The sequence below is a fragment of the Narcine bancroftii genome, chromosome 3, assembly GCF_036971445.1.
Source record: "Narcine bancroftii isolate sNarBan1 chromosome 3, sNarBan1.hap1, whole genome shotgun sequence".
Taxonomy (NCBI): domain Eukaryota; kingdom Metazoa; phylum Chordata; class Chondrichthyes; order Torpediniformes; family Narcinidae; genus Narcine; species Narcine bancroftii.
The window spans coordinates 326,930,300-326,947,863 of record NC_091471.1 but is presented as its reverse complement, the minus strand read 5'-3'; the positions used below and the strand labels follow the sequence as shown (position 1 = coordinate 326,947,863).

Genomic DNA, 17,564 nt, shown 5'->3' with positions numbered 1-17,564 from the left:
GCACCCAGAACTGTACTCTGTACTCCAAGTGAGTCCCCAGTGCTTTGTAGAGGCTCAACATCACCTCCCTGCTCTCGAATACCATCCCTCTAGAAATAAATGCCCGGATCACATTCACCTTCACCACCTGGAGGTCAACCTGCACTCTGTACCTCCAAATTTTGAATTTTCTTCCCATCTAAATAACAGTCTGCCCGTCTATTTCTTCTACCACAGTGCAGGGTGGAGGTGTTGTGGATAGAGTGGCAGGTCGTCCTAGGTTACAACAGGATGCAGAGTTGGGCAAAAAAGTGGCAGATGAAGTCAAATCTGGATAGTCACAGGTAGTCAGGGGAGTTAAGAAAGCTTATGGGGCATTAGCTTTCATAAATTGAGGGATTGAGGTTAAGAGCCATGAGGTAATGATGCAGCTCCACAAGATTCTGGTTAGACCACACTTGGGATTCCTGTGTCCGGATCTGGTCGCCTCATTACAGGGACACGAGGAAGTGTTGGGAAGGGCACAGAGGATGATATCTGGTTTGGACAGTATGCATTCTGAGGGTTTTACTCTTTGGAGAGGAGCAGGATAAGAGGAGACCTGATAGACCAGTGGTTCTCCACCTTTTTCTTTCCACTCACATCCCACTTTAAGTAATCACAGAACACCAAGGTTTGAAAACCTTTGTTTTAATCATCCCTCATTGTCTTGGGCACAGTTTCAGAACTCCAAAGGAAAGGGACCAATGACAATTTTCCTCAAAATATTTCAGTAACAATTAGGTCTAGAGGAGTGGTTTTCAACCTTTCCTTCCCACTTTAAGCCATCCTTTACTAATCAGAGAGCACCGATGGTGTGGGGATTACTTAAGGAGGAATGTGAGTTCGACGGGCAGTTTGAAAACCACTCCTTTCAGGTAAAGGGGGGGAAGTTCAACCAGAGAGTGGTTGGTGCGCAGAATGCATGATCCAAGTCAGTGGTGGAGGCAGGTAAGTTGGTGAATTCCAAGAGACGACTAGACAAGCGAATGGAGGAATTTAAAGGGGAGGGTGATGTGGGAGGTAGGATCTAACATTGTGGGCCGAAGGGTCTGTGCTGTTCTATAAGTGTGAAGTGATGCATTTTGGCAGGTCAATTGTGAAGGCAGTGTACATGGCTAATGGGGTGTGTGGAAGAACAGATGGACCCAGGCATCCAGATCCTTAGATCTCTCAAGTTCAAGGCATTCCTATCTGGGGAAAAGGGATACAAGAGGAGAGTTGAAACTTTGTAAGGCACTGGTGAGGCCTCACTTGGATTACGGGGCATGGTATTTGGGCTCCTTGTTTATGAAAGGCATCGAAGAAGGTTCACAAGAATGAAGGGATTAGCCTACAAGAAATGTTTGACAGCTCTTGGGACTGTACTCCATGGAGCAGAAGAATGGGGGGGGGGGGGGGGGAGAACCCCCTCACAAAAGCATTTGGAACAATGAAAACCTGGACAGAGGAGATGTAGAAAGGTTGTTTCCCCATGGACGGGGAGTCAAGGATAAGAAGGCACAACTTCAGGATTGGACAGAAAACAGAGAAATAGAGGGATTTCTTCAGCTGGAGAACGGTGAACCTCTGGAATTTGGAGCCATGGGCAGAAATTGATAGGGATCTGAATAGTCAGGGGATCAAAGGTTATAGAGAGAAGTTCAAAGAGTGGGGCTGAGAGGGAGAATGGATCAGCTCAGGATGGAATGAAGGGGCAGACTCGATGGGCTGAATGGTCTATTCCTGCTCCTATGTCTTATGGTTTTGAATACCTAACGGGAGCGTTTGGTGATATTTGGCCTTTCCCACTTAGGGTCGATGAGATAGAAACCAGAGGACATGGGTTAAGGTTGAAAAGGGAAAGGTTTAGGGGGAAACATCTTCACGCAGAGTGTGAAACGAGCTGAGGTGGTGAATGAGGACTCAATTTTAACATTTAAGAAAAATGTGGACAAGTATATGGATGGGAGGGTTACGGACTGGGTGCAAGTCAGCAGGACCAGGCAGAATAATAGAAGGGCCTGTTTCTGTGCTGTAGTTTCAGACACATAGCGTGGTAACAGGCCTATTCGTCCAATTAACCTACAACCCTTGGTACGTTTCGAACTGTGGGAGGAAACTGGAGCCCCTAGAGGAAACACACGCAAATATGGGGAGAACGTAGCAACTCCTTACAGACAGTGCAGGAATCAAACTGGTCCCAATCACTGGTGCTGTAACAGTGTTGAGTTCTCTGTTACGCCAACCATGCCAATTTCAATACCTTGCGGCCAGATTATTTCAGACTTTCCAGCATCCAGGGTTCCTGGAGATGCCACATGGCTGAACATTTTACAGTAGAACCCCTGGTATCCAGCAACTAAGAAGCCAGATAAGTGAATTTGCAGGTTGCTTGAGTTTGTGTGTCGCGTGGATTGGGTGAACTGACCATTTTGCAGGGGGGAGTTGAGTAGAGGGGAAATTTTAAACTTCCTTATTTGTTAACTATTTATTTTACGTGATGTAATTTTCCGGTTGCTTGCAGCTGCCAGTTACATGAATTCCAGATAACCGGGATTTTACTGTACCGTAAATCCCTTAAAATGGCGGCACTGCCAGAGCTGCTGTGGACTCGCAGGGAGCGAGGAGTGGAGATACAATGCTCCCACTGGGTCTAAATGTCCAGTCAGCTTTCTACAGGATTTGAGCAGCCCATTAAAGGATCAAATGGGTTTTATTTAAAATCCCGTGACCTTGATGTCTGTGCCCAAGATGGTGGAGCCTCTGATCGGCCACAAGGGGTTGCAGATTTTGGGGAAGTGGAGGACTAGCGCACAGTACCAGAAAACGGTGAGACCACCACTCCCGCCATCTGAGAAGGAGAAGCAGAGGAGACTACCCGCAGGACAATGACCACAGTAGTGGACCAGCGAGGGGACTCTGCGGCTGGAAGTTCCACGTATACGGCTGGGTGGGTGGCAACTCGAGGCGAGGAACCCACGGAGGTTTGTGGGGGGGGGGGGGGGCTGCTGGAGTCTGCTGTCAGGTGAGGGAGGGGGAACACGCTGGGGCTGCGAGCCGCTGGAGACCGGCTTGAAACTGGCTGAAGGGGGTACCAGGTGTCGGAACCAAGGGGTTCCTGACCGTGTCGGAAGTTTAGGTCTGGACTCTGTGGGACTGCGGGGATGCTGGAGGTAAAACCATGGACATTTGGTGACTCAGGGGAAGGGGGGACTCTGTGGGTGAGGGAGACCGCAGTGAACAGTACATTGGATGGGCAAGGCAGCAGGGCCTGGAGCGTGGGACTGCAGCTGCAGTATCTGGGCGAAGCCGATTGCGTCAAGAGGCTATCACCCCGGCTACGATGCTGCTAGCAGAGATAAAGTGCAGGCAAGCATGAAATATTTAGCAGCAGAGAGTGAAATTAGAGGACACAGGGAAGGCAAGAAATCTTGGTTCAAGTCAACTGCGCCAGAAATATAAAGCCCATGGAAAATTGATCCTTGGCAGAAACAGTTCGTCCTGCTGGCAGCAAGTTCCTTCCCTGCTAATGCTGCTTGCAGGTCCCAAGTGTAAAATGGCGGAGCTGCAGTAATGGAAAGAGGAGGGACTCAGCGCAGCTCTGCAGGGTCCTACCACCCGGTCCTGGTGCCCACAGCTCCGTACAGGCTTTAAACAGGGCCAACGGTGTTTCTTTTAGTTTAAATTTCTGCAACCGGGGGGGGGGGGGGGGGGGTGTCTGTGAGCAAGATGGAGGCGCCCGAGCTTGGCAGCAGAGGGGTTGCAGGCTTTAGCTGAGCAATGCACCAGAAACAGGGAGAACCCTCCCCACTCCACTGAGAAGCAGTGGAGATGATCCTACAGGGAAGATGACCACAGTGGCTGGAGGACCCACGTGGGTGATTTGTGGTCGAGGGATGGGTTGCCAGAGACTGACTCGTGGGAAATCGGGTCTCGGAGCAGAGATTTGAGAGGATGCCGATGGCGTTGGGGGTCCAGTTCTGGAGCTCAGGGTGGCTGACGAATTGAACAGGAGTCTGTGGGGCTGCAGGAGTGCTGGAGGTGAATCCACAGGCACTCGATGTCTCTTTTACTTCTCTTTCTCCTATCGTTAGGGGTGCAGGGCAACGCTCAGAGCGACTCTGTTTGCATGACAGCAGGCAAAAGCTGAAGTGTATCATGTAAATTAAGGATACACCTTTTATTTACGGCAGCCCATGGATCGCTACTCAGGGAAGTGAAAGAATCGTGAGCTGTCATGTCCCCCTCAGAGGAAAATGTGCTGACTTTGCACCTCCTGATACTTCTTGAAGGGGTGTGTGGCAGTGGGTTGGGTGGGGGGGCAAATGGGTGCATTCTCAGAGAGGAGATCCAGGAGGGAAGTTATCACAGTGCCTGATGGCCTCCTGCTGCAGCACAATGAGCACATGGGCAGCCGACCACAACCATGTCACTAATTGCAGCACCAGTGACCCGGGTCGGAATCCAGTGCTGTCTCTGAGGAGCTTGTATGTCCTAGAACATAGAAATACCTACAGCACAATACAGGGCCTTTGGCCCACAAAGTTGTGCTGAACATGTCCCTACTGTAGAAATGACTAGGTTTTCCCATAGCTCTCTATTTTTCTAAGCTCCATGTCCCTATCCAAAAAGCTCTCAAAAGACCCTATCGTATCAGTCTCCACTCCAGTTGCCGCCAGCCCATTCCACGCACCCACCACTCTCTGCGTAAAAAAAAACGTACCCCTGTACCTACTCCCCAGCACCTTAAACCCATGTCCTCCTGTGGCAGCCACTTCAGCCCCGGGGAAAAGCCTCTGACAATCCACACGATCAATGCCTCTCCTCATCTGAGGAAAGACATCCTTGCCATAGGGGGAGTGCAGAGGAGATTGATACCAGGGATGGCAGGACTTGCCAATGAAGAAAGGCTGGATTGACCAGACTTATACTCACTGGAATTTAGAAGACTGAAGGGTGATCTTATAGAAATGTATAAAATTCTTAAGGGATTGGACAGGCTAGATGCAGGAAGGTTGTTCCCAGAACCAGGGGTCACAGTTTAAGGATAAGGGGGAAATCTTTTAGGACTGAGATGAGAAAGAGTTTTTTCTCTCAGAGTGATGAATCTGTGGAATTCTTTGCCACAGGAAGTGGTTGAAGCCGGTTCCTTATCTATATTTAAGAGGGAGTTAGATTTGGCCCTTGTGGCTAAGGGAATCAGGTTATGGGGAGAAGGCAGATTCTGGGCACTGAGTAGATGATCAGCCATGATAAAAATGAATGGCAGTGTAGGCTTGAAGGGCCAAATGGCCTCCCCCTGCACTATTTTCTATGTCATCTTAAACATCTCCACCAGGTCACCTCTCGTCCCCCTCTGCTCCGAGGAGAAAAGGCTGGGTTCGCTCTACCTGTTTTCATGAGGCCTGCTCCCTAAACCAGGAAGCATCCTTGTCAATCTCCTTTGCACCCTCTCTGTGGTTTCCACGTACGTCCAGTGGTGAGGGCAACCAGAACTGAGCACAGGACTCCAAATGGAGTCTGACTACGATGGGTCCCACCCCACCCGGGTGCTCCGGTTTCCTCCCACGTTCCAAAAATGTGCAGGGTTTGTCAATTATAAACCTTTAGAAATCAGAGCATCGAGTGTAGGAGCTGGGATGTTAAAATTGTACGAGGCATTGGTGAAACCAAACTTGGAATATTGTGTGCAGTTTTGTTCGCCAAAGTATCGGAAAGATCTCAACAATTTGGAGAGAGTGTCAGAGATCGACTAAAATGTTGCTGCGGTTACAAGGTCTAAGATGTAGGGAAAGATTAAATAAGTTCTGTCTTTATTCTTTGGAGCATAGAAGGTTGAGAAGGGATTTGATTGAGGTGTTTTAAAATTATTAGGGGAGTTGAAGTGAAGAGACTTTTTCCTTTAAGGGGGAAGATACAAATGAGAGGACATAAGTTAGGGGGAAAAAGTTTAGAGGAAACATGAGGGGAGGATTTCTTCACTCAGAGGGGGCGGGTGTGTGGAACAAGCTTCTGGATGAAGGCAGGCTTGATATGAGCATTGAAGGAGACATTGGATATGTACATAGACAAGAAAGGAATAGAGGCTCACAGGTTGATGTAGGTCAGTGGGGTGAGGTGAGAGAAGGTACTCAGTGTGGACTAGTAAGGCCAAGTTGCCCTGTTTCTGTGCTGTAATTGTTATATGGTAAATTAGGACTAAGTGAGAGAAGGTGTCAGCTTGGACGAGAAGGGCCAAGTTGACTTGTTTCTGTGCGGTGATTGTTATATGGTCAATGGGATGAGGTGGGAGAAGGTGTTCTATGTGGACGAGGAGGGCCAAGTTGACCTGTCTCTGTGCTGTGATTGTTATATGGTCAATGGGACTGGGTAGGAGAAGATGTTCGCTGTGGACTAGAAGGGGCAAGTTGGCCTGTCTCTGTGCTGTGATTGTTATATGGTCAATGGGACTGGGTAGGAGAAGATGTTCGCTGTGGACTAGAAGGGGCAAGTTGGCCTGTCTTTGTCCTGTAATCGTTATATGGTCAATGGGACGAAGTGGGAGAAGGTGTTCGGTGTGGACTGGAAGGGCCAAGTTAACCTGTTTTTGTGTTGTAATGGTCATATGGTAAATTGGGTGGTCGGGTTCTGCTTCTACCATGCTGTTGATAAAAAACTTACATGGTATTTTTTTTAAAAATTCCAATCAGCACAGAGCCCCCAGGTTTCCCTGAGCACAATTTGCAAAATGTTTAGTTTTTTTGGTGAAAATTTTATTTTTCAATTCTCCAAAACAAACATAGCATCACAGCTGGAAAAAAAAATCTTCAAGGTATTTACACTTTCTTTGAGTGTACAGTACAACTCAGATTATCTGAAATCAGATTCTCTAAAATCCTCAGTTATCCAAAACTTTTTTGGTGCTAAACTGACTGGGACCCTTGGGCTCCCGGCCTCGAGCAGGACCCTTGGTAAGGAGGTGTCAGTGATCAGCGGTGGCCAGCATTTTTTTTTGGTGAAAATCAAACATTATTTTAATGCTTAAAAAGCCTTCCCTTGTTTAAACACCATTACAGTGATTTGCTGTTGCTACTGGGCTTTAAAAAAATGACAGATTCTCCGAAAACTATTTATCCGAAATGGGCCCCGTCCCGACTGTCATCAGAGTTGGGCTGTAACCCACTACTCAGATACAAATACTGCACCAATTTACTTCCCTCCCTACAGAACTTTGAAAATTCAACAACAATTAAAGATTAAAAAGGAAAGAGAACTTCAGCGTGCCACCAGTCTTTCTAATCGAATTCCACTCTTTGAGGGGCTTCACTGCTGCTATATTTATGTATTCTGGTAGCTTTTTTGAGCTGTGGGCTGTTGTCAGAGCTGTACACCAAAGTGGTCTGGATAAGGCTGCCATATTTTGGCAAAGGCATTGTACTTATTTCTTAAATTATACGTTATTTTTTGCATCATGGGCATGCAGTTGTGCATCTCCGTGGTCTATCGAGTGATGAGCAGGGAGGGGAAATTGGACTTCCAGGGGATCACAGTGGATTTTTTTTGCTACTGATGGGTAATGTCTACAAATGTAATTTGGAATTCAGTTAACGTCTTGCTCAGGTTTCCCAATAAATCCAGCGGGAAGACTGCTCCCATAATCCTAGTTACTATGTTGGATAATTCCAACCAAAAGGGCCTCCCCTTGGCACAGGTCCACGTGGAGTGTATAAAGATACCAATTTCTAACCCACACCTGAAGCACATTTCCGATATCTCTGTGGTGTGAGGTATAATTGGTATAAGAAATTATATTGTTATCAATCTTAGTCTGGTGTTGATTACCGACGTTACACTTTCCCGATGTAGATCTGACCAACCCTCTTCATCGATTGTTGTTCCCGAGTCCGACTCCCATCTCTCCCTCGAACACTGCAAGCCTAGCTTTGGGCTCTCACTTTGAAGTACATTGGAATATCAGTTTGGGAGTTCCTCCCCCAGTCATTCCACCTTGTTCCCTTCATGGGGTTATGGTGGGGCCCAATTTTTAAAAGTTTAATGCAAATACCAGAAATATATTTTAAATGTAAATTTAGATGTACAGCATGAGGTCTTCAGGCCCACGAGCTAGTGCCACTCGATTACACCCCCGGTACATTTTGAAGGGTGGGAGGAAACCAGAGCCCCCAGAGGAAACCTACATAGGCCCAGGGAGAACGTGTAACACATCACGAATGAGAGTAAACCATCTAAAAGCTTTGAAAAAAATCAGTTCAGTGATGTGCTCACATTTACGAGGAGGACTCATTTGGAAATGGTCTAGAGCAGCTGCTCTTGACATTGTTGTTTTGGCAATGCCTCCCCCCAGGACTCTGGTCAAAGTTGATGGGCCTCCCTTCCCTGTAAAGCAGTCAGGTTTGGTTGGTTTCTTCCGTACATCTCTCCTACCAACGATATAAAGAACACTTGATGATTTTAGTTCAAGGTCCCCTCCTTAAATGTGCTGTGGCCCCCAGGGGAGCTGTATGGCTCCTGTTGAGAATGGCTGGGCTGGACATCGGATGATTGAATCCCAGTAATATTTACCCGCGAGGTAGGGAGATGTTTCATGTTAGTCAGTACGATCAGACTGCGCTCTGGTTTTTTAAATCTATGGTATGGCAGAGGTGAGAATGAGGGAAAACTAGATAATTTAATATAAATTTATTTACAATGGTTGGCATGGCAGTTAGCGGCGTGGTTCGAATCTTGCGCTGTCTGTGGGGAGCTTGTACGCTTTCCATGTGTCTGCGTGGGTTTCCTCCCACCATTTGAAACGTGCCCGGGGGCTTGTAGGTTAATTGGGATTGTGGGCGTGTCTAAATGAAAAAAAACTCCTTGCAGAGAGCGCTGGATTCGAAGCCAGGCAGCTGGCGCTGTAAAAGCGTGGCGCTAACTGGGCCGGGCCAAGAGTTACTGTGCAAGGTGAGTGGAGGGAAGATTAGGGGAAAGGTTATTTTACACAGGGAGTGGGTGTCTGGAATGCATTGCCAGTCGCACTGCTATTTTACAGCAGTCAGTAACCTAGGTTCAAATCCGATCACTGCTTGTAAGGTTTCTGTGTTCTCCCCCGTAGGTTTTCCCTGGTGGTGGGGGGGCCCTCCGGTTTCCTCCTCCCACGTTCCAAAATGTACAGGGTCTGCACTTTAACTGGGCAGCACTGGTCTCAACTTCTACCATGTTGTAATTTTTTAAAGATAAAGATTGTGCTGGAATGTTCTATGATGTTGCTGGGACCTGAGGAACTGAGTTACAGGGAAAAGGTAAACAGGTTAGGACTTTATTCCCTGGAGCGCAGAAGAGCAGGGCGAGATTTGATCGAGGCATATAAAATAGCAAGGGGTTGCAGAAAGAGTTCAAGAGCCGTGAGGCAATGTAAGCAGCAATATAAAACTCTGGTGAGACCATATGGTGTTCGGTTCTGGTCAGCTCATTACAGGAAGGATGTGGAAACTGTGGAGAAGGTGCAGAGGAGATTCACTAGAACGTCACCTGGATTGGAGGTGTTAGCAGAGCTGGGGTTGGGGTGCTTTTCTCTTTCAAAGAGAGGTGGTTTAATAGAGATCTACAAGATTATGAGTGGCGTAGATTTGTTTCCCCATGGTGGGAGAGTGCAGGACAAGATGGCGCAACTTCAGGGTTGAAGGGAGACTAGTTAGAACAGAGACAGGGAGGAATTTCTTCAATCGGAGAGCAATGAATCTGTGAAATTTGTTGCCAAGGGATTTTGAGGAGATCAGGTAATTTACGGCAGAGAGTGACATGTTCTTGATTAGAATATAAAACACTACAGCAGAGCATAGGCCCTTCGGCCCTTGATATTGTGCCAACCCATATATTCCTAGTACTAAACCCTCCCTACCCTGTAACCCTCCATTTTCTTTCCATCTGTGTGCCTAAGAGTCTCTTAAATGCCCCCATGTTCAAGCCTCCACTCCCACCCCCAGCAAGATATTCCAGGCCCCCACAACTCTCTGTGTACAAAAACACTCCTGATGTCTCCCCTAAACTTCCCTCCGTTCATTTTATACAGACGTCCTGGTACACAGGCACTGGCCATCCACTCGATCAACACCTCTAAGAATCTTGTCGACCTCTATCAAGTCTCCTCTCATTCTTCTACACTCCACAGAGAAAAGTCCCAGCTCTGTCAACCTTGCATCATTACACTTGTTTCCCAATCCAGCAATATCCTAGTCGATCTCCTCTATCCCCTCTCCACATTTTCCACACCCTTCCTATAATGAGGTGACCAGAGCTGAACACAATTTTCTGAAGTGTGCACCAGAGATTTGTAGAGGTGTAACATGACCTCTTCTACTCCTGAACTCAATCCCCTAATGAAGCCCAGTGTCCCATAGGCCTTCTTAACTGTCCTATCAACCTGCATGGTGACCTTGAGGGATGTATGGATTTGGACCCCAAGGTCCTTCTGTTCATCCACACTGTTAAGTAACTGACCATTAACCCTAGACTCAGCCTCCTGGTTTGTCCTTCCATAATGCATCACCTCACACTGATCCAGATCGAACTCCATCTGCCACTTCTCCACCCGACTCTGCATCCTGCCTATATCCTCTTGTAACCTTCGACCACTCTCAGCTCCATCCACAACTCCTTCAACCTTCGTGTCATCCATCCACAAAATGACTGACCCATCCTTCCATCTCTTCATCCAGGTCGCTTATAATTAAAAAAATCACAAAGAGCCGGGGGGGGGGGGGGTTCCCAGAACAGATTCCCTGTGGCACTTCGCTAAGCCAGGGCATCAAGGTTTGTGGGGAGAAGGCTGGGGCAGCAGGGCTGAGTGGGAGGACAGATCAGTTCACAATTGACTGGTGGGGCAGACTCGATGGCCTGGGCAGCCCCTTACTGCTCCTGTGCCGCTGAGAGTGGCAGATAATGGCCCCGCAGCTGGTGGCGAAGGCAGGAAGCTGTGCGCCGTGGGTTGGATGGCGCAGCTCAAATTTGGCCACAAACTCTCTTTAGTTATTTAATATGCCACCAAGTGGGAAACAGCGCAAGTGCTGAGTTTCAGGGTGAACCCAAGGTTAGCATTCACATTAAATTTTAAATGCCCAGTATTGACTCGCTTTGCGTCCTGTGGTCTGACTTGTACTTTTTCAAAATGGGCAGAAGGAAAACATGAGAGTCTGCAGACACTATTGTTGAAGTAAAAACTCCACGCTGGAAAAACTCAGCAGGTCAAACTGTGTCCTTTATGTAGCAAAGATAAAGATACCAATATTTCAGGCTTCATCAGCTAAATGTCAACAGGTCCCTGAATGGTGATGCAAGGGGCAGGAGCACAAACCCACAGGATAAGGGAGGGAGGGCACACCAGCAAGCAGTGGTGCTGGGGGGTGGGAATGGCTCTGTGAACTGAGAGGGAGGGGGGTGGACTGGAGGGAAGGAGACAGAGGGGATGGGGAAAGGAGGGAGAACAGGGAGTGGGCTGGCAGACATTGAGGCCATCCGGTGGGAGAGGGCCCGGACGGAATTGGAGGTGTTGCTCCTCTGATTCACGGGTGGACTCGGTAGGGCAAGACCGTGGATGGACGTGTGAGTGGGGCACGGTATTGAAGTGGTCGGCAGCTGGCAGGGCCCAGTCACCGTCCCAGATGGAGTGAAGTGCTCAGTCTGCACCCAGTCTCACCAATCTAGGGAAGACATGTCTCTTCGTTTGCAGCAGTGACGTTCCGTTTTCTCCCTGAGTTTCCTCAAACAACCCCCTCCCCCCCACCCCAACTCTGTACTCTTTCTCGACTACAGTCAGCATTTAACAGCATCATCCCCTCAAACCTGATGAGCAATCTCCAAGACCTGGGCCTCAACGCCCTGGCCACTGTATCGGACGATTCGTGAAACTTAAAATTTTTGCCTTAATATTGGCATCATCCTGTACAGAGGATCTAAAATTCTTACCTTGTCGACGAAATCTCAACACCGCTGTCATCTTCTCGCAGCTCTGACACCATCTCGTGCACGCCCCATTAATTATTTGCGCAGTGATCATTGGGGGATCAGAGGTGGATCAAATTTAAGTTTGTGGGAATCACTATCTTGGAGAATTTTTCCTGGACCCAACAAAACAATGGAATAGTGAACAAGTCACGTCAGCGCCTCTACGTCCTCAGGAGTTGACAGAGGTTTGGTATGACTCCAGAAACCCTGGCTAATTTCTACAAAGGTGTGGTGAAAAGTGTGCTGACCAGCTGCATAAAACACTGAAAAAGGTAGTTGACACAGCCCAGGACATCACATTATACAGAACATCTATGGGGAACGCTGCCATCAGAGAGCAGCAGCGATCATGAATGACCCACACCACCCAGCATATGCTCTGTTCTCGCTGTTGCCATCAGAAGAGAGTAGAGGTGCCACAAGACTCGCTCCACCAGGTCCAGGAACAGCTGCTCCCCACCATCTGACTCCTCAATGACAAACTACATCAGGGACTTGTTTAAGGACTCTTGTGTACTTTATTGATTTTCTTTTTGTTCTCTCTGTATTGCAGAGTTTGTTTACATTCATTATCTGGGGACAGTACTGGTGGGGACGGCTCTGTCACTGTGTAACTCTGGGGTACAGTACTGGTGGGGATGGGTCAGTCACAGTGTAACTCCGGGGTACAGTACTAGTGGGGATGGGTCCGTCATGGTGTAACTCCGGGGTACAGTACTGGTGGGGACGGGTCCGTCATGGTGTAACTCGGGGTACAGTACTGGTGGGGACGGGTCCGTCACGGTGTAATAACGGGGTACAGTACTGGTGGGGACGGGTCTGTCACTGTGTAACTCCAGGGTACAGTACTGGTGGAGACGGGTCTGTCACTGTGTAACACCGGGGTACAATACTGGGGAGGATGGTCTGTCACTGTGTAACACCGGGGTACAGTTCATGTGGGGACGGGTCTGTCACTGAGTAACACCATTAATCTCTCAATATCTTCTTGCTTGCAGAGACTGCCTCATGTTCTGCCCACTATCTCCACCTCCTGGCAGCAGCCCAGCATTACACACAGCACAGTAAAAGGCCATTCTGGCCCACGAGCCTGTGCTGCCCAATTACACCCACAAACTACCAACCTCGGTACCATTCTAACAGTGGGAGGAAACTGGAGTGCCCTGAGGAAACCCACACAGACTCAGAGAGAACGTACAAACTCCTTCCAGACAGCGCAGGAATCAAGCCCCAGTCCTGATCGCTGGCGCTGTAAAGGCATTGTGCACCGTGCCAATTTCCTTGATACCTTGCGACCAGCGTTACTGCTAACTTTTCTGCCCTTACCAGCACCCAGGATCACTGCATGCCATCATTCTGTAACCCAACGCGACTAATCGTTTTATAGTAGAACCCCCAGTATCTAGCACCTACGAAGCCAGATAGGTGAATTTGCAGGTTGTTTGAGTTTGCATATCATGTGGATTGACAAACTGACCCCTTTGTTTGGGGAGGTGGGGGAGTTGAGTAGGGGGGGGGGTGGAATTTTTAATTTCCTTATTTTTTACCTATTTATTTTCCGTGATATATTTTGTCGGTTGCTTGAATTCCGGATGACGGGGATTTTACTGTACATAGCCGCCTCTCTTCAAGCCTACATGAAGTACATGGGTAATGACAGTATTCTTAATTGTGGAAGAACAGAGGGACCTTGGGGTTTATATGCATGGATCTTGCAAGGTCGCTGTGCAGGTTGACAGGGTAGTTAAGAAGGCCTATGGCATGTTGGCCTTGGTTAGTTGGAAGGATTGAGTTCAAGAGTTGCGAGGTCATGTTGCAGCTCTACAAACTTTTGTGAGACCACACTTGGAATATTGTGTTCATTTCTGGTCACATAGAACTACAGTACAGGCCCTTTGGTCCTCAATATTGTGCCGACTCATATATTCTTTTTTAAAAAAGTACTAAACCCTCCCTACCCCATAACCCTCTATATTCATGTGACTGTCTAAGATTCTCTTAAAACGCTCCCAGAGTTTCAGCCCCCAGTGCAATCCCCGACAAGGCATTCCAGGCCCCCACAACTCTCTGCATAAAAAAAACTTACCCTTGACATCTTCCATCAACTTCCCTCCCTTCACTTTGTACGGACGTCCTCTAGTTTGCTGATCCTGCCCTGGGTAACAGGCGCTGGCCATCCACCCTACCTGCACCTCTCAGAATCCATCCTGTCATCCTTCTACACTCCAAAGGGAAAGGTCCCAGCTCAATTAACCTTGCCTCATAAGGCATGTTCTCCAATCCAGGTAACATCCTAGTCAATCTCCTCTGCCCCCTCTCCACAGCTTCCATCTTTCCTATAATAAGATGACTAGAACTGAACACAATACTCTAAGTGTAGTCTCCTTCCTATAAGTGTGTCCCTCATTCCAGGAAGGATGTGGAAGTTGTGGTGAGGGGCAGAGGAGATTGACCAAGATGTTGCCTGGATTGGGAAACAAGTCTTATGAGGCAAGGTTAGCAGAGCTGGGACTTTTCTCTTTGGAGAGTAGAAGGATGAGAGGCGACAATAGGGGTTTACAAGATTCTGAGAGGCATCGATAGGGTGGATGGCCAGCACTGTTTCCCAGGGAGCAGCAAACACCAGAGGACGTCTGCACAAGATGAGGGGGGGAGGGGGGGGGGGGAGTTTAGGGTGATGTCAGAGGCAAGTTTTTTTTAAAAAACATGGAGAGCAGTGGGTGCCTGGAATGTATTGCCAGGGGTGGTAGTGGAGGTTGGTACAATAGGTGACATTTAAAAGGACTTTGACAAGCACAGGGATGGATGAAAAATGGAGGGTTATGGGTGTGAGTGAGGGATAGGTTAGATCAGTGGTTTTCAAATATTTTCTTTCCATTCATATCCCACCTTAAGTAACCCCTCTGCCATCGGTGCTCTGTGGTATGTGAGTGGGAAGGAAAGGTTGAGAATCACTGCTCTAGACCCAATATGTTACTGAAATATTTTGCTTGAGAAACATTGTTATTGGCCCATTTCCTTTCGAGTTCTGAAACCGTGCACAGAACGAGTCAATGAGGGATGATTAAAACAGTGATTTCAACCTTTTTCTTTCCACTCTCATCCCATCTTAAGCAATTTATTAATCACAGAGTACCGATGGCATAGGGAAAACTTAGTGGTATGCGAGTGGAAAAAAAAGGTTGAGAATCACTGTTGTAGACAGTACAGAATAATATGTAATGGAAAAGACAAAATGCAGCTGTGTGAAACTTGTGAGGGTCTCATAGAGACACCTGCCCAAAGTGTGCAATGCTCTGACTGTATGAGGCTCAGTGTAGAAAACGTGTCACCAAACTTTCTTGAATTGCTCCCCCCCACCCCTTACTCCCACTATAACGAAGCTGTTATAATCGTAATTGGTTCTGCTGTTTGCTGTCTTACAGTGCAGGCTGACTTTAACACTGAAGGCAAGGAGGGTTCCAAAGGGGCCTTGGGCACTGAGAGCATTCCCGATCATGTCGGAGGGTCGGATCTGGAGCTTGGGCGGCCGATGGATCGGACAGGAGCCTGTGCAGCTGCAGAGGCTATGGGAGCGCTAGAGGCAAATCCACGGACACTCAGTGTCTCTGAAGGGGCTCGCTTTCTCTCGTACTGTGAACGGCACCAGGTGACACTAATGGTGACTGCCGTACAGCAGGCAGAAGGCAATTGCGTGTAATATTACATGTTCAGTACACACATGACAATAAAAGAATCTTGTACACTCCCTGCGCTCCTTCCTGACGAAAACATCACCTCCTTTGACAAGAAAAATAAATAATCCTCTCTCCTCCTTGAACCTATTCTCAAGGGAGACAACTCCTGGAATTAAGGATTAGCATACGAGGAACGTTTGACGATTGACCTCCTGCCTTCAATTCTTTATAAAAATTTAGACATACAGCAAGGTATCAGGCCCTTCCAGCCCATGAGCCTGTGTCCCTCCTCTACAGCTTCTCGACCAACAAATCCCACGTGGGAGGAAACCCGAGGGCCCGGGGAAAGCTCACACAAATGTGGGGAGAACGTACCAACTCAAGACGGCGTGGGATTCGAACCTGCATTGTTGGCGCTAATCGTGCCACCTGATGTTCTGTACTATTACACGACCATAAAGGAACCTTGAGGTTAGCTATTACGCGTTGTTCCATGCCCGTGACACCTACCTGCAGCTGGCTGCGGAGGTCATCCCGTTCAGCCACATGCCCTTCCACCTCTCTCTGTCGCTGTTGAAGCTCGAGGGTCAGCGACATCATTTGGTCCCGCAGCTGGTTCATCTCCTGTGTCTTGGCTGTCTGGATCTGTTGGTGCAGGAGTAATGGGTCACTATGCAGAGTGATGCTCCCATCTGTCCCCACTGTAGGCTCTAACCCATGCACTAGGATTGATGTTCCCTCTGCACCCTCCTGTCACACACTCCCCAGGGGTTGGACACTGAGTGAAACTCCCTCCGCACCATCCTGTCACATGCTCACTGGGGGTCAGACACAGAGTAAAGCTCCCATCTGTCCCCACTGTAGAGTCTAACCCATGCACTGGGATTGATGTTCCCTCTGCACTGTCCCGTCACACACTCCCTGGGGGTCGGACACAGATTGAAGCTCAGGAACTGAGTTACAGGGAAAGGTTAAACAGGTTCGGACTTTATTCCCTAGAGCTTAGAAGAATGAGGGGAGATTTGATAGAGATATTTAAAATTATGAATAAATGTAGGTCGGCTTTTTCCATTGCGGGGAGGTCAGATACATGGATTAAGAAGAAAAGTTTAAGGGGAATATTTTCACATGGAGAGTGGTGGGACCGTGGAACAAGCTGATGTGGTGAATGCGGGCTCAATTTTGACATTTAAGAAAAATTGGGACGGATACGTGGACGGGAGGGGTATGGAGGAATATGGTCTGGGTGGAGGTCAGTGAGACGAGGCAGAAAAATAGATCAGCACAGACTAGAAGGGCCGAAGGCCCTGTTTCTGTGCTGGAGTGCTCTGTGGTTCCAGAGAGATGGAGGAGGTGAGGAACAGGTTGGTGGCAGAGCCAAACCCCCCTCCCAACCAATCCCAATTAAGGCAGGGGAGGTTCCGGGATGAGGGAGGTTTTTCTTTGGTGAACGACAGTGGTGTGAACAGGAGCGGAAAGGTTGCATTCCCTGCGATGGGAAGGGTTGCCTGGGAGGAAATGCCTAGCCTCCTCTCCACTCATAGAAACACAAGAGTTTGGGGTGGGAGGGGGGTAACCTAGAGAATGGGCTGGACGCATTGTTCCCACCTGCCCTTACCCACCTCACCTCAAGGATAAGCCCACTGCTCTGCTCACTCTACACCCACGCCTGTGTGGCCAGGCATAATTCCAGTGCTCTATACAAATTTGCCGATAGCACCACAGCTGTTGCCAGAATCACAGACGACAATGAGAAGCATATAGGAGGGAAGTGGAGTGGTGTCACACTCAATGTTAGCAAAACCACAGGAGCTGATAGTGGACTTTGGGAAGGAGTCAGGGGAATGTGACCCAGTCCTCGGTCGTAGAGAGAGTCAAGAACTTCAAATTCCTTAGCGTCAACATCTC

The 17,564-nt window shown here is 48.3% G+C and overlaps 1 protein-coding gene across 3 annotated transcripts in view; it reads right to left on the bottom strand.

The window, feature by feature from the left end:
• The window catches only part of gripap1 (GRIP1 associated protein 1), an 88,307-nt gene that overhangs the window by 33,891 nt on the left and 36,852 nt on the right, over positions 1–17,564 (bottom strand). For all 3 annotated transcript variants that reach the window (XM_069929109.1, XM_069929110.1, XM_069929111.1), the window contains one exon: positions 16,167–16,301. In XM_069929109.1, the coding sequence (XP_069785210.1) occupies positions 16,167–16,301 (135 nt within the window). The remainder of the gene's footprint in view (positions 1–16,166; positions 16,302–17,564) is intronic.